The following is a 22,924-nucleotide window of genomic DNA, read 5'->3' on the forward strand; positions in this document are numbered from 1 at the left end:
AGAGCCTAGAGTATGAACCAGAGCCCATCTGTCCCCAGGCCAGGAGGGTGGGGGTGGGGAAGCCCTGTGAGAGACCTAGGGAGGGGCAGGGCAGGGCAGGGGGCTGGGGAGGGACAGCAGAGGCCTGGAGCCAAGGTCATCGGTGAGGCCACCCAGCCCTAGGAGCAAAGAAGCTAAGTGGGGCCTGGGCCTGGAGCCAGAGCTGGGAAAGAGAAGTCTCTGCCCCAGGGGTCTCCTTCAGGCCTGGATTCATCCCGCGGGGCCCCTCCTCTTTCTGGCCCACTCCCCAAGCTGTCCCGGCCTTTCTTGTCTCAGCACAGCTGAGGTAGGCCAGAACTTTCTAAAGCAATTATTCCCAAAAACTTCAGGAGCCAAAAGAGGAATGGCCAAAAGAAGATGTAATAAGGAAAGAAAATTCTTAGGGAAAACCAAGACTTTAGGTCTGCTTGATATTAATAGAGCCTCTTAACGTGCCCCACAGAGTTCCCCTGTCTCCGTGGCCCTGTGAAACAAGACAGGCACTGGTTTCTCCATTTCACAGATGCAGACACTGAGGCTCTCAGAAGGCCCCAGCAGGTGGCTGAGCTGTAATTCTCCTGGTCTCTAGCAGAGTCTACTCTGTGAACCTGCAGTCATTTTCGTGTGGCGCCCTGACTTGGTGGTTCTGCCACCCTCCAAGCCCAGGCATAGTGGCCTTGTGGCTCCAGAGTCCAGGCAAAGCAATGTCAGCATTGCCTGACACTGTGAGTGGCCGATATTCATAGTAGTATCATCATCATCATTATTATTATTATTTAAGTTTGTTTTTTTTAATTGACTTTATTTTTAGAGCAGTTTTAGGTTCACAGCAAACTTGATGGGAAGGTACAGAGATTTCTCATATACCCTTTGCCCCCACACATGCACAGCCTCCCCACCATCAACATCCCCCGCCTGGGTGGTACCTTTGTGACAACTGATGAACCTGCATTGACACATCATTATCACCCAGTCTGTAGTTTCCAATAGGCTTCACTCTTGTTGGTGTACATTCTATGGGTTTGGGTAAACGTATAATGACATGCATCCACCATTACATTATCATACAGAATAATTTCAGTGCCTTGAAATTCCTCTGCGCTCGGCCTATTCACCCCTCCCCCTCCTGCCCCAACCCCGGGCAACCACTGATTCTTTTACTCTGTCCATAGTTTTGCCTTTTCCAGAATGTCACATAATTTGACATATATATATATAGTCTTTTCAGATTGGCTTCTTTCACTTAGTAATATGTGTTTAAGTTTCTTCCATGTCTTTTCATGGCTTGATAGCTCATTCCTCTTTATTTTATTCCTTTTTATTCCTATCCAATATTCCATTGTCTGGATGTGCCACAGTTTATTTATCCACTCACCTACCGAAGGACATCTTGGTTGCTTCCAAGTTTTGGCAATTACGAATAAAGCTGCTATAAACATCTGTGCACAGGTTTTTGTGTGGACATAAGTGTCCTTATTTATGGTTTTTGAGCATCAGGCCAAGAGGATGAAAATGACGTTTGAGGAAGATGAGTCTGGCAGCCCTGTGCTGGCTGGGCAGCAGGAGAGAGGAATCGTGAGGTGGCAGAGGGGCACTTTGGACAAGAGGAGAGAGGGTGGTTCAGGAAGGTGGCTGTGGAAAGGTCAGATCCAGGGTCGCTGATTACCGGAGGGACTGCAGGAGATGAGGAAGCAGACGGGACTCCAGGGGCCGTGGGCGTGGAACCTGGAGGGACGGCTGGCCTGTTTGAGGAGGAAAGTGGCTCAAGCTGGTAGGTGAGGGGCAGAGGAAGATGGCCCGTCTGGGTTCCTGCGAGAGCTCCATGAGGCTTTAAGTTGAACAGAAATGGGCTCCATGGCTGGGAAAGGTGCTGAGGGTTCCTCCCCGGGCCTGCCAGGAGGGCCAGGGAGCAGAGACTCCTGGGCTCCCGGAGTTGACAAGTCTGGCTTTTAATCTCAACTCCTTCACTTACTGTCTCTGTGACTTGGGCCATTTACCCAACCTGTTTCCTCACCTGTAAAATGGAGTTTTCTTTCTCCACGCCTGGGTTGCTGTTAGGATTAATGAGCTAGTGGAGGTAAAGCGCCCCCTGGGGGCCGGCCCCTGTAGGCCCTCTGCCGTCGGCACCGAGTCGTGGCACCCGTGAGACAGCTGCCAGGAAGCTGCTTCCTGGGGACCCCCTGGCAGAACCAGCTTGACTTACCATTTCTGTTTCTGTTTTCACAGGAACTACCTCTTCCGACTCAGCCTTGCCAATGTCTCCCTCCTCCAGGTACATTTGTTTCCCTTCCCTTCCCTGTAATTTCCCTGGTATCTGGGAGCCAGGGCTGGCAGCACAAAGGGCAAGATTCGAATTGAGCCCCTAGGGTTGAAACGGGAGCCCCAGGCTCTTTCACTGGCCGTGGACCGACACCAGCTGTCGAGGTAACTGCTGGGAAGATAGTCGGAAGTGAGGGGGGTGGCCACGTAAACATGGAGGCACACTTGGGGCTCCTGCATTGTGCAGAGGAGCTGCTGAGGAAGGAGAAAAAGAGCACCAGAGCCGGGGTGACCGACTGTCCCCATTTGCCTGGGACCGAGGAGTCCAAGGATGCAGGCCTTTCAATGCTAAAACTGGGACAGTACTGGGCGAACTGGCACAGCTGGTCATTCTAAGTCCACAGGAGGGTCTCTGAGTTTGGGCCTCAAGGGAAAGGGTGTCCCCGGTTCCTTTCTCAGCTGGGCGACATGATCCCATCTGCCTCAGCATCTTCTCTGAGCTGATTGATTTATTATCTGCTTCCAAGGAGGACTTCCCAAGCATAATTCCCTAAATGCTCTAGGAGGCATTTTCATGGGACTCCTTGATCCAGAACATTAATCCCAGATTGAGAAACAGATGCCAAACCATCTCTGCAGAGGCCGAACATTCTAGAGAAAGGAAGGCCATGTCTTCTTCACTGAGGGGAGAGCCTCAGTTCTCATGTCTAGGAGGCTTGCTGGCCTCCCAGTGATCAAGCATTCAATGAGCACTGACTGTGTACCAGAACTGAGCTGGGAGTGGAGGGGCTGTGAGACAAGCAGAGTCTCCGACCTCCAGGGCTTACAGTCCTGCATAGCCAGGAAGAGATGACTAGTGATCATATGGCCTAATTACAGAACGTTCGAGGAGTTAGTCTAGTGTTGGGCTGTTTGGTACAGGGTTTCACTATAAAGGGCAGTTGGGGAAGGGGAGACATCCTTGGTGAGCTGGTGTGACATCCTGGTCTGGTTTCTTCTAGCTGCCCCTGGGTCTACACCCCCAGGGGCCATTGCAGCTGGTTGCAGAGAGGAGGTATAGGGAGCAGAAAAGGCATGACCGTTGGACAGGAGGGGCTGGGAGGAACTAGGTCAAATTGAAAGGAAATGCCATTCATCCATTTATCACTCCATCTATCCTCTGTCCATACTCCTACCAGCCAACCTGCCCATCCATCCATCTACCCTCCCACCCAAGAAACATTTATTGAATATCTGCTAAAGGCCTAGGCATGGTACTAGGCATTTGAGATCCAAAGGTGAATCAGGCTGTCCCTTGCCTCAAGGAGCAAGCATATAAGAGGTCACAAATGATTCCCTTTCCTGGATGGGAACCGTGTGGCATGTTCCTGGGGCCTGGGCTGGAGCAAGGCAGAGGAAGTCCCCAGAGGCAGCATCCTGTGGCCTGCCAGTTCAGTCATAAGCAGCCCATCCAGAGCCTAGTTTCCAAGTGGCATCCACAGAAAATGAAGCCAAGATGCGAAACCCAGCAGGTCAGGGCCTGGGGGCAGCCAGTGCAGAGACAGATCAAAATGAGTGGGAGGAAGTGGATCCAGGGTCCTGCTCTGAGCTCAGGCAGTTGGCTTTTTGTTAGGTTCCCATGGTCTGAAAATGAAGGTTTTCTGGGAGCAGCGAAGTGTCCAAAGGAAGGAAAGAGAGACAGATGCACAAGAGTAATGGGAGGGCTGCGGGAAGCACACAGGGAGAGGTGCGTGCGCGTGCAGTGGCGGCCCAGAGACAGGAGGAACCCACTGGGCTCTGCAGGGTCTGCAACGGCTTCCCAGAGAGCTGCCCTTGGGTTGGAGCTTGAAGGATGGAGGTTTGCCAGGCAATTAAGGAGGAGACATAGAGGTGTGAAATAGTGTGGAGCACCGAGGGGCCCAGTGCGGCGGAATCACAGGGTCTGAGTAGGATAAGTGTAGGGAATGGGGCCTGGGAAGAGAGAGAGGGCACTTCACAGAGGGTCTCCATTGCTGAGCAGAGGCATCCATATTTTATTTTGAAGGCAATGGGGACTCATTAAAGGGTTTCAAGCAGAGAAGCGTCATAAGCAGATGTGGTGTTTAGATCACCTGGCCCAGTGCAGAGAATGGATTAGTGGAGGAGCCAGGCAGGAGACAGCTACAATAGTCCAGGTGAGTGATGGCCAGAATGAATTAAGGCCATGGAGTAGGGATGGAGAGAAGAGAGGGAAGGAGATCTTCAGGCAGCAGAATCACACAGGGTCACAGCATCACACGGCTCCAGGGAGCACCAGGCACATTGTCTTCTGTATGAAGGTGATCCCTGGAGTTGGGGAAGTTGGCAGCCCTAGCGTGCTTAGCTAAGGCTTGGACCACAGTGGTCCATCTAGGTTTCCGGCCCACACAGCTAGGTAGTATAACTCAGGATGGGAATGGAGCTAGCCTGACTCTAGGCAGTAGATCTCCTTTGCCCAGAATCACCAGGGGATCTCTAAAAAATGCTGATGCCAGGTCACATCCTCAGATTCTGACTTAATTGGTCTGGGGTACAGCCAGGCACTGGGATTTTAGAAGCTCCCAAGTGATTCTAATGCGCAGCCAAATGCTGCTCTAGGATGTCAAGAGGCCTTTTCTGTAGATGATGCCCAACTGGTTTGGCTTCCCCATGTGTCACTGAGAGCTGGCCTGCAGGTATGGGTCCCATCCCTTATTAGATGTTATGTCCCGTCGTCTTATCAGATGTTAGGTCCCACACCTTATCAGATGTTATGTCCCATCCATTATCAGATGTTAGGTCCCACACCTTATCTGATGTTAGATCCTACACTTTATCAGATGTTGGATCCCATCTCTTATCAGATGTTAGGTCCTACGCTTTATCAGATGTTAGGTCCCATCCCTTATCAGATGTTGGGTCTCCTACCTTATTAGATGTTAGAACTCTCTGGCTTTATGATGAGTCAGCATCTGGTTCATCCAGCTCGGTGTTGACCTGGTCTCAGTCAAAAACTTATGCGAGCCCCTTAACTTGCCCTTGGGACAGGGTCTCAGCTTCAGGGGCTTCTCTGGAGGGCCCTGCAAACCAGCCACAGTTGCACCAGAAACTGGTTTCAGTGCCTTCCCAGAGTGTCTCTTTGGGGCCTGACCTCGGGAATTCAGACTTGATTCAGTGACAGAACTAAGAGAAATAAATACATTTCCTGTTCATGTCCCCACCATTGTGGGTACCATCTGGCTACAGAGAGGGGAGAACGAGAGAGAAGTTGGAGTGGGCCATCCAGCATCCCCTCGACTAGGCTGGCAGCAGACCTTGGCCTCTGGTCACCTGGTCTGTTGTCTGACCCAGTGAGAAAGCCCTGACTTTCGGCTGTAAAAACCCGGCTTCAGCACGCGCCCCGCCACTGCGCTATTGGGGCTTTGGGTCTCCCCTCACAACCTTTCAGTCTTCAGCATCTGTTATCACAAGTGTCTCACGGCAACCAAGTACTAAAAATGAGCTGCACCACTTTGCAACAAGAGGAGGCAGGGGCAAGGCTCCCCAGCCCAGCTTCCATTAGCTCCGTACTGCCCGGGGTACCAGGGTTGTAACTCTCCATTCCAGGCAACTGATCCTCCGATGTGGCCCCAGGGTATGATTTAACCAAACTTAAAATGCAGTGCTTTATTGATAGTTTAAATAATTAACATCATCCCTTAAAGAAAAGTCTAAAAGCAAACAGTTTATGCAAACCAGTGTCCATTAAAAGGACTTCTAAGTACCTAACCTCTGTTAAACAATTTATGTGAACTACTATTCCTTAAGGAAAATCAAAATACCCAGCCTCTCTCCCAGTTCTCCAGGCACTGAAGGGAGGGGAGATGCAGGTAGCAGCAGAGTGTGTGTGTGTGCGTGTGTATGCACTTGCACATGCCTGGGGAGAAGGAGGGGAAATCAAGTGAGCTCATCTGTCATGGGAATTTATTAGTGAAACTTAATAAACTGGTTTGGGAAAGAAAAGGTGGCAAGTGGCCAGCCGTGTCCAGGGCTGCTGTGTGATGCACTGACTTGGATTCAGCAGTGAGGACCTCACGAGCAACCCTTGCCAGAGCAGTTCCAGGGTATGATGTGGCAGGAGGCCTAATTGCAATGGATTTATGATCTTGGGCTGCCAGATGTCCTGCAAGTGCAGAAATGGGGACCGTTCTGCACACACGCATCAGGACGCATATGGTGCTTTGTTTGGGCCCGGACAGACGGTGAGGCTGATTCCTGAGCTCTCTTCTCACTATCTCCACCTTCTCTAAGCTAAAGTCTGGCAACTCTAGGGTTGTTTGAAATCTAAACTCTGCTGAGTGGTAGACTTAAAGCTCAGAAGATGTTTTAATGTTCAGCCGTCGTCTCTGGTGTCCAGGGGAGTTGCTGAGTCTACAGGAGATTATCCAGTTCCTGGCTGCTCTCTCCCACAGCAGACAACCATGCAGTCACTCTGTTGCTAGAGATCGCCATCCTGGAATTTCTGGGACAGTCCCAGTTTAAAGCATTATGTGTGGCAGATTGATCATATATGTCTATCTCTACTCCTTCACAAAAGCCCTCTAAAAGGACAGTGAGTACATTTTAAAAGGTACAGATCCACAATGACAGAGAGAACAAAAGAGATGTCAGTGGAGAGGAGATTAAAGGCATTCTGGGGAGATAGAAAGTGAATGGAGCAATCATAACTGACTTACAGAGCAGAACAGTTTATAGAGGGAGATGAGGCAGAGAAGCGAGCCAGCTCCCCAGAAGGGCTCAGAAATTCTGGTGTCAGGCATTGTGGAATGTAAGGATGAGGTTCAAGCCTAAAGTGGGGGAATGGTTGACATTCTCTAAATTGTGGGGTTGGAAGCCAGGTCTCCTATTCCATCTCACACAGCACTCTCTCCCTCCATCTTACCCCTCCCCCAACAAAGGAGACTAAGACCCTTTCTCCAGAGACCCAGCTGGTGAGGCTCCAAATTTGGGGGCTCCAGGAAAGGTAAAGGGCACTAATGGGATGTGGGGCTAGAACAAAGAGGTCAAATGAAAGTCTACTTTCTGGATGCCCCCTGTCCTACTCCCAGGCAGAAGACTGGAGGAGTTCTTGCTGGAGAAACTCAATGGCTCCAGAGACCAAACTTCTAGAATATGACATAGAGGGGTCTCCCAATGATAAAGGTACCCCCCCGGCACGCTAAAAGAAGTCCACCAGTCTATAAAAACCCTGCCCATGGAGTTCCCAATTATCTGTTTAGTCCTTTACTCTTAAAGCAAGCAAACAAACAAAACCACTTTTTTATCACATAAAATTTCATACACACACAATAGTAGAGAATATAGTACAATGAACCCAGTGTTCTCAACAGCAACTTAAAAGCTTAACAATTACCAGCTCATGGTCAATCATATTTTATCTCTATCCTCCACTTCCCTGCCTTTGATCATTTTGAAGCAAATCTCAGACATATCTTGCCATCATAAATATCTCAGTGTACGTTTCTAAATAATAAAGATTATTTTTATATAAAAAAACAACCCAAAATGAACAATTTCGTATCACTAAATATCCAATCAATGTTTAAGTTTCCCCAATTGTCCTATAAAATTTTTAAATAGTTTTGGTTGTTTGAGTCAGGATCCAAATAAGGACCATACTTTACAATTTGTTGATAAGTCTCTTAAGCTTTTGTTAAACAATGTTTTCTTTCTTTCTCTCTGTGCAATTTATTTATTGAAGAAACCTGGTGGTTTGTCCTATAGAGTTTCCCACAGTCTGGATTTTGCTGATTGCAATCTAGATGGTATAACTTAATGCTCTTCTATTCCCTGTATCATCTGTAAATTGATTGTGATATCTAAAGACTTTATTCAATTTAGATTCTGAGAAGATTATTTTATGGGTATTCTTGTGTACTCTCTTTAGGGGATACATGCTGTCTGATTTTCTCTACTTTCTTTGATGTTAGCAGCCGCTGATGATCGTTTCCTAGATCTATTAATTCTTAGGTGTTAAAATATATTAGCTAGACTACTACAAAAAGAAACTTCTCTTCTATTCTCTGGTTACCCAGTGATGCAGTCATATAGGAAAGGCAGGATAAATGTTGGCTACTCTGTCTTTATATATTCACCAGTTTTCAAATAATAAGCTGGTTTGCGAGTATCTGTCAATGATGATCAATTAATTTTATTCTTTTATTATTATTATCATTACAGACTCATGGCCTTAAACATTGTTGATGAGTTTCAGTCCATTGTAGTTATCTTTCATGACTATCCCGTCTTTCACCAGTAGGAGGCCTCTTCAGGTTGGCTCCTGGGTCCTCTGACATGGCCCTTGTCTTTGATTGCATCCTTGCTATTTGGTGTGAGGAGATGTTCCAGACTCACTTTGTACATTTGCTGCCCAGACCTGGAATCAGCCATTTCTCCAAGCTTCCTTGGTTCTGGTCAGCAGAAAATGGTTAGTGATTTTTTAGAAAACATGAACAAATGGCCCAAAATCACCAGACATTTGAGGAAACCCTCTAAAGTGAAAGAGAAAGACCAAAACAAACAAGCAAACAGAATTAAAGAAGCTGTAAGAAACAGGGACAATGCAAGAAAAACAAGAACACATTTAAAAAAATTATTTAGAAAAAACTGATTAGTATCTTCTGACATGTAAAAATATTTTTATTTATAAAACAATAGGAGCTGGCCCAGTGGCACAGTGGTTAAGTTTGCACATTCCACTTCAGCAGCCCAGGGTTCGCTGGTTCAGATCCCGGGTGCGGACATGGCACCGCTTGGCACACCATGCTGTGGTAGGCATCCCACATATAAAATAGAGGAAGATGGGCACGGATCTTAGCTCAGGGCCAGTCTTCCTCAGCAAAAAGAGGAGGATTGGCAGCAGTTAGCTCAGGGCTAATCTTCCTCAAAAAAAAATTAAAAATACAAAATTCAGGGACCACCCCCATGGCTGAGTAGTTAAGTTCACACACTCTGCTTCAGTGGCCCAGGGTTTCACCAGTTCAGATCCTGGGTGCCGACATGGCACCACTCATCAAGCCATGGTGAGGTGGTGTCCCACATGCCACAACTAGAAGGACCCACAACTAGAATATTCAACTCTGTACTGGGGGGTTAGGAGGAGAAGAAGAAGAAAGAAAAAAAAAGATTGGCAATAGATGTTAGCTCAGGGTCACTCTTTACCAAAATAAAAACAAGAAAACAAAAATATAAAAATCAGAAATGTGATTGGGGAAATAAAAGTTGAATTGAAGAAATAAATTGAAGAAAAATCTCCCAGAAATTAGAACAAAACCAAAAAACAAGAAATGAAAAATAGGGAGAAGTATCAGAAAACCAGAGGATCAATATACAAGGGCCAACAGTGGGTTGGATCAAGAATAAGAGTTACAAAAAGGAGAACAGAGGAAAAGGTGAGGAAGAAATTAAAGACAAAAATAACATAAGAAAGGTTGCCAAAACAGAGGGTGCATCTTCTCTGAAAGGGTTGACTGGGTTCCCAACAGACCTACACTAAGACACATCAGTGTGAAATTCAGGATTCTGCTATTAAAGAGAAGATCCTAAAGCTTCTAGAGTCTAAAGAAGAAAAGAAAATGGCCCCTACAAAGGATGGGGAATAAGAATGACATCAGACTGCTCAACAGCAACAATGGAACCTAGAAGACAGTGGAGGCATAAATGCCTTTAAAATTCTGAGTGAAAATTATGATCAACCTAGAATTCTCTATCAAAACTATCAATCAAGTATGAAGATAGAGTGGATCAGACATCCAAGAATTTTTAAACATTGATCTACCATTGATCCATTTCTTAGGAAGTTACTGGAGATGTGTTCCACCAAAATAAACAAGTAAATCAAGAAAGAGGGAAACATGAAATTTAGTGAACGGGAGAAGAGAGGAGGTAAGTTCCAGGTTAATATGCAAGCAGGAGGCCTCAAGAGCAACAGTCCGTACTGGGGCAGAGGGAAGAGGATGGGAACTAACATTATCTGGACCATTTGTGTGGATAGTTAGCAAGTGATGCTACGAGGGATTTGTAACACTTGTTGGGCATTTGGGGAAAGTTAGTGATAGGTACATTGTAAAACAAGCAAACGTAGAAAATCAAGACAATTATTCAGTCCAGGAAAAACATAAAGTTGGTCAAGAAAGGAAACCTCATCAGATGAGGCATATTTCATTGATTCTCAGATATACGTTTTTACATTTAACAAGCCTGAAATCAGGCCGTGTCTTTCTGTGGAAGGATCTTACAGTCACTGTCAGCCAGGCTGCATTCCTGATGGAGTTGTCATTGCCTGTGCGGGCGTGAGGTGGGTCATTATTCCCGGTGATCTGACCCGACAACAGCAATCCATTAACATTTCAGTCCACAAACCATTTTAGGATTGAATGAGGAGGGAATATGAGTCCTACTTTGTCAGAAAACCTTCTGTGGACACCTTCTGGCAAGATCAAGAAAGTGCCAGCATCCATACTTGCAGAATGGGGTCAGTAGCTTGGAAGAAAATTCTGGAGACCAGAGTGGAATACTCTGTAAGAACTGCTGCATCACTGACACCCTGAGTGGCTCAAAAAATGATACTCTAAAACAAGCAAGCAAACAAACAAAACCACAAAAAATGAGCACTGACAACTCTGAATAGGAAAGTGATTCAGAAGAGATGAACTCTGAATTCAAAGAAGGTTTAAGAATACTTAATTAATTTTGCTTACATTTTTCTTTTCTGTATGCGCAAGATTGATATATAATAAAAAATGTGTGTCTAGATAAGAGCACTTTCAATAAGTTTACATTAAAAATTTAAGTAATAAAAGAGGTTGGCAGCCTATTTTCTTTCTTAGTGGTTCATATTACAATCAATGCTGTCTTACACTCAGTGAAATCTGGGGTACTATGAACAATTTTTACATATTGATAATAATGTAAATACCAATGTTGACTTTAATTTAAAATATTAAACAATTATATTAAAATAATAAACAGTATGACATAAATATAACAGGAGGATGACGAGGAGGAGAGTGTGCCTGCTTTGGGGTGGGAGAGAATGGGGATGGGTAAGTGGGAAAAACCTTCACCTCCATAACAGAAAGTCAGAAAATGAGCTCTGAGATTGATATATATTTTTGAAAAATTGGATTCAACATATATAGGGAAACAGCTAAAAGAGCTGAAAGTGGTTGTCCTTGGGAAATGGGGTTGTGGTGCGAGAGGAGTGGGTTGCTGGCTTTTTTTCATACTATTTAACTTTTTCGACTCTGTACACCATTACTTTGAAAAAATCATTTTTAAGGTAAAATAAAAATAAGTAAAATGACTCAAACAAGTCCGCTCTGTGCTGTCATCATTATAAATATACGTATTCTTTTCAGGCCCTGTGTTCTAACTTTTGCTTTGAGAAATCCATGTGCTGTGAGAGGCTGCGGGATGTGACAGAGAGAGCTTAGCTCTGGTGTCAGTTGTCTGGGTTTGCATCTTGGATGTGTTGCCTACTAGCTTTGTGACCTTGGGCAAATTGTTCAACCTCGCTGAGCTTCATTTTTCTCACCTGTAAAATGAGCAAGAGGCTACGTGTTTCACTGGCTGTGGAGAAGATCAAAGAGAGGGGTGTGTCAAGTCCCTGACAGTGCCTGTCCCAAGTTCAGCTCAGTGTAACTTTATCTAACTCCTTTTAACTGTACACACCTGGCGCCCCACCCAAGGGAATACCCACCCCCTTAGGAACAAAGCTGATCCCTTCATAGTGCCCTGTGCTCAGGGACCCCAAGGCCCCAGCAAGGCCCTTTTGCCTACACAGTCCCCTGCAGCTACCCACGGTTCGGAGCCTTAGGCCTGGACATCTGCAGTGTTTGTGGGTCATTGCTCTTTTCTGCCCCCAGAGGCCCTGAGGTTGCTCGTTTATGTCTCTCTTTCCTCTCACATCAGGCTCAGCCTGGGAGCCAAGGGGGCCCTGAGTATGACAATGGCTCCATTCATTGGATGAACCCCATGGCTCTGTGGCCAGAGGCCAGAGGCCATTTGCCTTTCTCTAAGGTCTGGGAGCAGAGGCTTGAGCTCCAGGCCTGGCATGGCAGGATGAGCCCAGCCTGCTCGTAGGTCTGATGGAGGCAAACTCTGATGGACCAAACTCATCACCCAGCTCCTGCATCCGGGGTCTGCAGAAGTCAGCCTCACTGTGGCCCTCAAAGCAGCTGTCCTGGGGCTGTGGGTGGGCTGCAGGCTGGAAAGCAGAGAGCAGCCCTCCTGCTCCCTCTCCTGTGCCCCCCTTCCCCTCCCACATCCCAGCCCCTGGAGCTCTGCAGGCAGTGACTTCATGGCTAGAAGGAGCTTTGTTAGAAATTAAAGGCAGGTGGTTTGGCTTTTCCCCCATTTGGCTGGGAGAGCTGCTTGCTCAGGGCTCCCCCTCTCAGGACAGTAGGCAGTTCATGTTTATACATGTGACCCAGAAAGATGAAATGAGCCACACGGCAGGGCTGTTGACGTTGCCTGCATGTGGAGGGTATCACTCCTCCCTCCAGCTGCTCTTCAGAGGCTGGGAGGGATGTCAGAGAGTAGAGACAGAATAGATGGAGGGAAGGGGGGATGCTGGGTGGGGACAGCTCTCTCCTAATGCCATGGGCTCTTAGAAACACGGTAGTGTCCTCTAGGTCCTGGAGTGAAAGCTGCGTCCCCCAGCACTTGACCCCATGATAGAGCATGAGTGATGCTACAAGGGAAACAAGGCGGGAAGCACACAGCACAGAGCTGGGAGGAGGGGGAGCAGTCAAGATCAGGGAAGTCTCGGGCCCTTGAGACAGTGGGTAAAGAGGACAGACACAGACCTTGGAATCAGGAGTGTGGGTTCCCTTCACTGCTCTACCACATACTGGCAGCAAGTCACAAAGAACCTGAGCTGCTTCATCTGTTAAGAAAAATGAAACCACTTTGCAGGGCTGTAATGTGAAAATTCAACAGCTCTCCTGTCTCTGAGGTTTGCAAAATCTAGCCTTTCCTCCCTCCCTGCCCCCTACTCATTGGAGGGACATCTGGCACATAATGGAGGCACATTTCCTGTCTTCCACTTAGGGTCTGGGGGGTCCCGAAGGCCCTTCTTCGCCACTTCCAGCTCCCTGGCTAACCCGGGGACAGGAGGATTGGAGAGGTCCTAGGCCAGAGCTGCATGGGGATGACGCGGCCCGAGGGAGTTGTTACTCCAGGCCTCCCCTGGCCCACGCAGGCAAGGAGGGTGTTGGACTGAGGAATGTCCACTCCTTAAAGGTCCCTGGGTCAGGAGAGCTGACTGCCCTCTGCATCCACATGGACGTAGTGAGAGGAACCCTTACCTGCAGGCTGTCATTGACCCTTGCCTAGCTTCCTGTCCACTCCAGACTCGGCTGCTGCCTGCCCTGGTGGTGAGAGGCACAGCTCGTGATGTCTGTGTGCTCCTCCCACAGGCCACAGAGTGGGCCTCCAACGAGGACACGCGCCGCTCGTGCCAAAGCAAAGGGAAGACTGAGGTACGTGCCTTGGTGGTCCAGGGGCCTGGCTTGGACCGGCAAGAGGCTTGTGCTTGTGCGGATGGAGGGGCCCCCTGTGGGCACAAGGGCACCTGTGTGAGAGGCCCAGCCTGGAGGAGCTGGGGGCTCCTGGTGCAGGTGACGATGCAGCTCTGAGCATTTGAAGGGCAGTGATGCAGTGAGAGGGCCTGGGGGAGGTGCTGGGGAGGAGATGTCCACAGATGCACCCTGGAGTTCAGAGCAAGGTGGGTTTGGGGCAGAGGGGGGTGTTCGTATGTTTGTGGTGTGAGAGAGACACCCAGTGCCATGCTTGGACAGCGTGGCCCTCTTTTACTGCCCCTTCTTTCTTCAGGAGGAGTGTCAGAACTATGTGCGAGTCCTCATTGTCGCTGGCCGGAAAGTGTTCATGTGCGGGACCAATGCCTTCTCCCCGGTGTGCTCCAGTAGACAGGTGGGGCCCTCGGGGTGGGGCAGGCAGAAGGGGCCACCAGGAGGTTCTCTTGCCCAGGCACATGACCTGGGAATGGGGTTCCCAAACTTAGCAAAAAAAAAAAAAAAAAAAAAAACCCACCCAAAAACAAAAACAAAAAAAGATATCCAGTTAGATTTAATTTCAGATGAATAGCAAATGATATTGTAGCATAAGTATGTCCCACCCGAGATTTGAGACATACTTCTACTAAAAAATTATTCATTATTCATCAACATTCACATTTAACTGGGACTGCTGTATTTTATCAGTGAATCTTACCTTGAAGGGTCCTGATCAGGGGGCAGGGGCCAGAGGCAGACGGGGCTCCTGACACAGCCTCCCCCCTCCCTGAGGGCTGCTCCACTCTGGGGTGGGCAGTGAAGAGGAGGCTGGAGAGGGGGAGGCCCAGAGAGACCAGGGGCCCAGGAGGAGACAAAACTCTGGGGTGGAAAAAACAGGCAGCCCCTGGGCCTCAGGGAAAGGTGCCCCCATCTCCCCGTCATCCCCAGGTGGGGAACCTCAGCCGGACTATGGAGAAGATCAATGGCGTGGCCCGCTGCCCCTACGACCCGCGCCACAACTCCACAGCTGTCATCTCCTCCCAGGGAGAGCTCTACGCGGCCACGGTCATCGACTTCTCGGGTCGGGACCCCGCCATCTATCGCAGCCTGGGCAGTGGGCCGCCGCTCCGCACTGCCCAGTATAACTCCAAGTGGCTCAATGGTAAGGAAGCCCAGCCCCAGGGGTGGGGGCTCCCCTGGTTCTGCCCCAGCCAGCACCCCCTGGTCCCCATTTGTCCTTCTTCCTGCCCAACCTCTGAAAGGGCTCCACTTGCTTCATCAAGAGGCCCTGAGTGGGGCAGATGTTTGCCCAAAGACCACAGCAGGTCGGAGACGGCCTCCAGATGAAATCATAGATGTCCTGAGCATCCAGAGCAGATGGGGGGGGCCAGCTGGGAGGGGCGAGAAAGAGTTAGGAATTGATTAGGAGAAAAAGTTATGGGAAAGAAGGGATTAAGGGAGGGTGGTATGAGTTTCTTGCCCTTTGCAGTTGAATCCCTGCTTCTCCACTGACTAGCTGTGTGGCCCTGAGCAAGTACTTGACCTCTCTGTGCCACAATGTTCTCATCTGTAATATGGGGAGAATAATAGCACTTGCCTCAGAGGTTGTTATGGGGATCAAATGGGCTGACCCATATAAAGTACTTACAATAGTGTCTGCTCACAGTGAGTGCTCAGTAATGCACATTCACAATTATTATAACTGCACTTTGTCTTGGAGGTGGGGACAGGTTAGTCAGAGCCCCCAGGTCACCAAGCTGGCAGGGGGATGGCAGGATGCCCATCTGGGAAAAGGGAAGTAGTGGAGTACTCTCAACTCTGCCCCCTTCCTCCCTCCTGGCCCGACCCACCCCTTCTTCCTCCTCTACCCCTCCAGAGCCAAACTTCGTGGCAGCCTATGACATCGGGCTGTTTGCGTACTTCTTCCTGCGGGAGAACGCAGTGGAGCATGACTGCGGGCGCACCGTGTACTCCCGGGTGGCCCGCGTGTGCAAGAACGACGTGGGGGGCCGCTTCCTGCTAGAGGACACGTGGACCACGTTCATGAAGGCCCGGCTCAACTGCTCCCGCCCGGGCGAGGTCCCCTTCTACTACAATGAGCTGCAGAGTGCCTTCCACCTGCCCGAGCAGGACCTCATCTACGGGGTCTTCACCACCAACATGTGAGTCCCCGCCCACCCCCACCCCTCCCCCCACCTCGCAGGCAGTGGGGTCAGGCAAGTCCCTCTCTGAGCCCTTGTTCCTCTTTCTGTCAAATGGGGATTGCCGTGCCCTCTGCGCAGGGCCGTCTGAGGGTTTTGTGACTTGCTGCCTCTGGAGTGGGAAGCACTTGTTCTGGGTTGCTGTGATGGGCAGGCCTAGGCCAGCTGTGGAGGAAATCAAAGCAGCTGGACTCTGGCTCGGTAGAGGAAGGACGTGCTGGTGATGGAAGTGAGATAGGCTGCCTTGGATGGGGGATGGCTGCCCCCGGAGGGTCTGGCAGCCCTTTGTGGGCAGGCTCAGAGGGAGTTCTTTATGGTCCCTCCTACCTCAGGACTCCAGGGTCCTGCTAAACCTAACCAGCAGGGTCTTCTGGCAGTCCTGACTGCCTGAGGAACACGGGCTGGCATTAGAGCTCCTTTTGGGTAAGGAAAGGTAGCCTTACACCTTTAGGTGCAAGGAAGGGTAGCCCTCAAGGAGACCATGAGACCCTGCTCCCACCGCCTCCTTCTGTGTGAAGCTGGCCTGATCAGGCAACTTTGGTACAGAGAAGGCTGAATGGGCAGCAGAGACCAAGGAGCGTATTTGTTGTACAGGGTGCTGGGCAGGGTTCTTTGTAAGGACCTCAGAAACGTATGGGCCCTAAAGTGGGGTTTGCCTACCTTGGGCCCCAGGTAGCAGGCACTGGATGAGGGCCAGGCTCATCCTGTCTGAGGGGATGGACAGGGATGAGAGTAAAGCTGGGAAGCAGCAGCAGAGAGGCCATCCAACCTAGCGGAACAGACATGCAGCACAGCCGACACGGGCCATGAACTGATAGCCAGGACTTAGCAAACCAGCCCGGCGGTCAGCACCAGAAGGTGGGCAGCTGTGAGCAAATGGCAGGAGCTGCTGGAGAGGGATCAAGGGAAAGTGATGACATGAGTGTGGATTGTAAATGCCAGGTGCTCCATGCCAGGTGCTTGTCATGGTGTCGGGGGCAGGGGGAAGGATACCAGTGAGCAAGAGCAGACCTGGCTCTGCTCTTAAGGAGCTTACGTTCTAGAGAGGTTGGTTATTAAACGCCCAGTCTCAACTCTGATAAATGCTACAAAGGGAAAAGGCAGTGTGCAAAGACCCCTCTACCAGTATGGAGGGGTGGTGATCAGGGAAGGCTTCCTGTAGGAAGTGACATCTACAGGATGAGTGGGAATTAACTAGGGGAGAGGAGCATTCCAGCCAGAGGGAACAACATGCACAAAGCTTTGGGGTGGGAAGAAACATTTGAGGCACTGAGTGGAGACCAGCCTGCCAGGAGCCTGGAGGGTGAGGAGGAGAAAGACAGGAGAGGAGGCTGAAAGGTCGGCCAGAGAGGATTCTGTCCTGAAGGCCTTGTAGACTGCTTGAAGGGTTTTGATCTTTATCCTAAGAGCAAGGAGAAATTATTGAAGGGCTTGAAGCAGGCCAGAGATTAGCACAGATGTGCATTTTGAAATGCTCGCTCCAGCTGCTGTGTGGAGAATGGATTAGAGGACTAGTCAGGCTACAGGGAGACCAACCAGGAGGACATGCAGCATCCGGGGTCGGGGGGGAGGTGAGACCAGGCAGTGGGGGGAGAGAAATGGACACACTGGGGAGAGCGACTCTGAGCAGAGAACAGACCCGGAAGCATTTGGTGTAGTGGTGTCCTCTCTCAGCTGCTCGCATCACGCCCATAGAAACATCGGGTTCAGTCACTGGGAGGGGTCTGCAGTTCTCTGGCTCAGGGTCCTGAGGGCTGCAGCATCGATCAGCGGTTTGGTAGCCAGCTTTTTAAAAAGTAAAATAAATAAAACAGAGTAGACTGGAATGAAAATATCAGAGGTTAATGTATTTAGTAAGGGTAAGTATTGTTTCATGAAAATTCATCACAGGTGTGTGTGTGTGCATGTCTGTGTCAGTGATACCGAGTTGTATTATAAAATGCATTTCTTACAGTGGGTCAGGGACTAAATGTTTGCAAACCGCTGACTTTATTTGAGCCTCCCACTGGGTTAGGGAAGGGGATGAGGAAGGAGCACAGGAGGAGGCACCAGTGCTTCTCATCAGAGGGTCTTTCTTTCCCACAGTGTGAGGACCATGTCTCCTCCTCCTGTGACACCCCTTATGGTGCAGAAGGCGCCAGGCTCATCACAGGTGCCTGCGCCTTGGAGCTGGGCCATGCTGTGGCTTGACAGCCAGCTGTGGGATTTAAGGGGAGGGTGGGAGGCCTCCAGGGAGGGCAGCATCCCACCATCGCTTGCCTTTCAGAAACAGCATTGCCGCTTCTGCCGTCTGCGCCTTCAACCTCAGTGCCATCTCCCAGGCTTTCAATGGCCCGTTTCGCTACCAGGAGAACCCCAGGGCTGCCTGGCTCCCCATCGCCAACCCCCTGCCCAATTTCCAGGTACAGCTTCTCCTCCCTTTTCCCTCTCCCCACACACGGCTTTCCCCCAGACTGCTGACCACAAGCCAGTTCCCAACTGCTTAGCACAAACACCAAACCTGTCACTGCTGGTCTACGCCCATCTGTGGGGTCTGCGCTGGTCCTCTAAGAGGGCGAGGAACCTCTAAGACTGTGGGGGGAGAAGGGGAGAGTGGGTGGGAGGCAGAGCAAGGGAGTATGCTCTGAGCCATCTCCAAATACGACCTCACACCAGGGAGGCAGGGAGGTGCGTCCTCAGCTCTACTCAGTGTAGAGGACTGAGCACACATGAGCTGTCTGGCCAGAACTCCGGGATTTTAGCTGGAGTTTGCTTGCAGTCTACCCAGCACAGGTGCTAATGCCTGGAGGGTCTCTGAGTGCCAGGAGTGCTTAGGGCCCAGCCAAGGATGGTGTGATGGAGAAGTAGAAAGAGCCATGGGGCAGAGAAAGCTACTGATGGTGGACTTTCATATCCATCCAACTTCCTGCCCAGGCGGCAGTATGGAGCCGGGAAAGACGTCAGGCTCTGCAGTCTGACAATCCTGACCCAGATCTAGGCCTCTGGCTGTGTGACCTTGGGCAAGTCTCTCAGCCTCCTTGAGTCTCTTTTTCCTTATCTGGAACGTGGAGAGTATACCACTGACCTCAGCGATGTAACAGGTTCCTGGAATGCAGTAGGTGCTCAATAAATGGTGGTTGCATTCTAGCTTCCGTTTAGACAGCATAAGAGCTTTGAGCTGGTAGGGACACAGGAGAGGGAAGGCAGGGGTTAGCCCAACATGTGGGAGAGGCACCCACCGCACCAGCATAAGATCACAGGACGCTTGTTATCCACACTGGAGTGATCTGTTTTAGATAACTCAGCCCCCTGTCATCTCCCCTCCTCTTCCCCAGCCCTGGCAGTTCCCTCCTCCCCCATCTTCCCAGCCTCATTTTCCCTTAGTTCCCAAAGAAGAGGCACCTCTCCCTTGGAAGTGGGTGCAGGGGACCAAGCAGGGATGTTGGGGATGGAGGGGACTGGAGAATCAGAGTCTGCCGTGGCCACCTGGGTTACGGTGAGGAAGGAGGGGCGCAGGGGATGGTGGCAGCCGGGCGGCTGGGCACGCGTGACCCCGCTCCCCGTGGCAGTGTGGCACCCTGCCGGAGGTGGGCCCCAACGAGAACCTGACGGAGCGCAGCCTGCAGGACGCCCAGCGCCTGTTCCTGATGAGCGAGGCCGTGCAGCCGGTGACACCGGAGCCCTGTGTCACCCAGGACAGCGTGCGCTTCTCACACCTCGTGGTGGACCTTGTGCAGGCCAAAGACACGCTCTACCACGTGCTCTACATCGGCACGGGTGAGCCCGCCCGCCCGGCCGGCCTGGGCTCTGGGTGGGAGGAGGTTGAGGGGCGGGGGCTGGGCTGCCAGCTCCGGGGCCTTCAAGGCCACCCTCCTCTGGCCCCTCCAGAGTCGGGCACCATCCTGAAGGCACTGTCCACGACGAGCCGCAGCCTCCGCGGCTGCTACCTGGAGGAGCTGCACGTGCTGCCCCCCGGGCGCCGCGAACCCCTGCGCAGCCTGCGCATCCTGCACAGCGCGCGCGCGCTCTTCGTGGGGCTGAGCGACAGCGTGCTGCGGGTCCCGCTGGAGCGCTGCGCCGCCTACCGCAGCCAGGGGTAAGCGGGCGGCGGGAGGGCCTCCCTGGGCTTTCCCCCCACCCCGCGTCACAGTTCGGAGGTGGCGCTTAAGAGGTGGAGCTTTGGAGGCAGGTCAGCCCGGGATGGCATTCTGGCGCAGCCTCCAGCTCTGTGCTTTTGGACAAGTCACTGAACCTCTCTGAACCTCAGTTTCCTCCTCATAAAATCTTTGCAGGGTTTTTGTGAAGGGTAATTGGGGTAATCTGCACAAACCACTTATCACTGCCTGGGGGGAGGATGTGCTTAGCAAAGGGTGGTGGCTGGTGTGATCCCTGCTGTCAACCCCACAGTCAGGTCCTGTCAGCTGTCTCTACCCCACTTGACTTATTCTCCGTCCCTTCAGTTCAGAGAGCTGTCTTCATCTTTGAAACCACAGCACTTGATACCCAGATGCAGGGGCAGATGGGAGGTGATGCCCTGAGTCAGCCCCCAGTTTTTGCCCCTCTTCCTTTCTTGGAAGAGGCAGAGGCCTGGCTTGGGTGGGGTGGAGGTGAGGAGCCATGTGGAGACATTGCATTCACTTTCTATCCACTTCTGAGGTCAGTTCTCCATACCTTGGCTTCAAGTGGATTCCCCACTTGGTGACCATGACACTGGCACGTAAGAGGGAAATGAAGGCCTGCGCCAAAGCCAAATGGAAATGTTCCTCAGCCTCCTTCCACGTGAGGCACCCCCGAGGGGCACGCCCTCATTTTTGAGATAATCAAAAGCTGCCTTTAGCGGGCATAGCCACAGCCACACGGGCTCCTGTCGCCTTTGCAATACAAGAGACCTCCTGGCTGTACCCACCTGTCCTCAAGATTTGGGAGACAAATGGTACCCCTGTTACCAAGGGGTGTTCTCCAGCCCCAGTGGGGCGTGCTGGGAGCAGGGTGGAGGCCTGAAAGCCAGGGAGAGGCTGGATGGTCACGGTGTGGCAGCCCGTGGGGGGAGGAGTGGGAGGAGGCAGTGGGCAGACACTCAAGCTCCCCTCAGCCCCAACACATGGCTCCATCAGCAAAACACTAAACATTTACGATGCCTGCCGTGCTCAGAGCACCGGGCAGGGCTGTCGGTGTGAGAGGAGGGAGGCGAGATGAAATAGGTTTAGAACACCCCGTCTCCCTCGGAGCTCTAGACGCCGTGCCTGGATCTGACATGCGGGGAGAGACAGTGGGGTATAGTGGGAGGGACCCCTGGTGTTCCACCTCAGCTCCATCATCCACCAGCTCTGTGATCTTGAGCGAGTTACTTAACCTTTTGGGCTTCAGCTTTCTTACTTGGAAAACTGGGGGAAATTCTGATGGAGCAAACGATATTTAATCTCGGCAGAGTTGTTGTAAGGATTGGGAATAACATTCACGAAGTGCCTAAGCCGGCGAGTCGTGAGTGCTAGCTAGTGTCCATATTCCTTTTTTATCTCCACACCTGCATTCAGCTCCCTCCAGCCTCCTGGGTTCTCTGCGGTCTCAGCATCTGTGACATTGAATACAGACAGCACTGCTTGGCAGTGAGTCACGGGCCACCTGCTGACGGCATTTCCCCCGTATCTTGTATTCTTCAACTCTTGTGTTGTTACTAAACTTTTCGCGTGTGCCTTGTTCTCCAAGAGGTTGTAAATCCTTGAAGGCAAGCTCAGTGTCCCAGGGTTTTTTGTGTTCCACCAGGGGGCCATGCCCAGCCCAAGGAACAAAGTGGCCTTCCACACATGACTGCTCCTTCAGTTGATTGAGAGGAGGCTGGTGCTGGAGACGAGTGGTGAATGGGAGTGGAAGGTGGACTGAGGCCAGCTGAGCGTGCCAAGGGAGGATTTCGACTTGAATCCTGTGACTGTAGGCACTGACGCAGTCTTTGAGCAGAAGAGTGGAGTGACAGGCAGTGTGAATAGGTGTTTTACAAAAATCAGTCAGACAGTGGCGAGCAGCATTGTCGTGGGGCAGATGGCTGGTCAGCGTGAGCTAGTGTGGCTCCAGGCCAGATATGAAGTAATGGGGTCTGCAGTGGAAGGAGAGGAAGGAAGATGCAGGGATATTTCCCCACTCACATGACGCTGCAGAGGGGACAGCGAGGTTGCGTAGCGTGGCTGTGAATCTTCCACCTAGGGCCAGGTGGAGCAGCAAGGTGGAAGGAGGTCATTTTGGAGCAGATTCTTTTGTCCTACTTGGTTTCCTTAGTTTGGAATAAGAGCCCTTAATGTGTGCAGTGAAAACCCTGCCATAAAGCTGTAGGTAGATCTAAAAATATAAAACGTGAAGTCATATTAATAAAATGACCAGAGTCAGCTGGTGCAGCCACCACACTGTGCACCCTGGGAGTCTGGGAGCCAAATGCCTATCATACTGTATCAGAATTTGTGCTGTTGTGGGGTGGATTGTCACAGGGTTTTACTGTTTCCTAGGATAGACATTTCATGCTCTTTTCCTCCTTTCTTTCAAAGCTGGCAGGAGGATGAGGGTGGGTAAGCAGAGGCCCCTTCAGGCCCCCAACGCTGCCCAGAATTCAGAGGCTTGTCTCCAGCGCCCTCCTTTCACTCGGGCAAGTCTGAGCCCACATGGGGCACGACCAGGCCCCCGGCCTGGCCGGAGAGAGACCAGGGCCACAGGAGGAGGAGCAGAGAGTGAACCACTGACTGGCTCTGGAAAGCAGATGTTCTATGCATGACCTGCCTCTTCCTCCTTCCAGCATCCTTTCACACTGCCCCTGGGGGAAAGGATTCTCTGTCCCAGCTCACTCAGGAAGGTGGCTCAGCCAGTATCTCCTCCTGACCTCCCGCCTTGGCAGGAGGCGTTGGCCTGCCTCTGCTGCCATCTTAGGTAGTGGCCGCTGGCTCCCAACTTCCA

General features: G+C 51.0%; 1 protein-coding gene across 5 annotated transcripts in view; it reads left to right on the top strand.

The window, feature by feature from the left end:
• The window catches only part of SEMA5B (semaphorin 5B), a 116,569-nt gene that overhangs the window by 83,970 nt on the left and 9,675 nt on the right, over positions 1-22,924 (top strand). For all 5 annotated transcript variants that reach the window (XM_070582615.1, XM_070582617.1, XM_070582614.1 and 2 more), the window contains exons 4-11: positions 2,245-2,290; positions 13,713-13,775; positions 14,128-14,226; positions 14,757-14,970; positions 15,685-15,970; positions 18,276-18,411; positions 19,558-19,765; positions 19,877-20,084. In XM_070582615.1, the coding sequence (XP_070438716.1) occupies positions 2,245-2,290; positions 13,713-13,775; positions 14,128-14,226; positions 14,757-14,970; positions 15,685-15,970; positions 18,276-18,411; positions 19,558-19,765; positions 19,877-20,084 (1,260 nt within the window). The remainder of the gene's footprint in view (positions 1-2,244; positions 2,291-13,712; positions 13,776-14,127; positions 14,227-14,756; positions 14,971-15,684; positions 15,971-18,275; positions 18,412-19,557; positions 19,766-19,876; positions 20,085-22,924) is intronic.

Source organism: Equus przewalskii, chromosome 18 (genome assembly GCF_037783145.1).
Source record: "Equus przewalskii isolate Varuska chromosome 18, EquPr2, whole genome shotgun sequence".
Classification (NCBI taxonomy): Eukaryota; Metazoa; Chordata; class Mammalia; order Perissodactyla; family Equidae; genus Equus; species Equus przewalskii.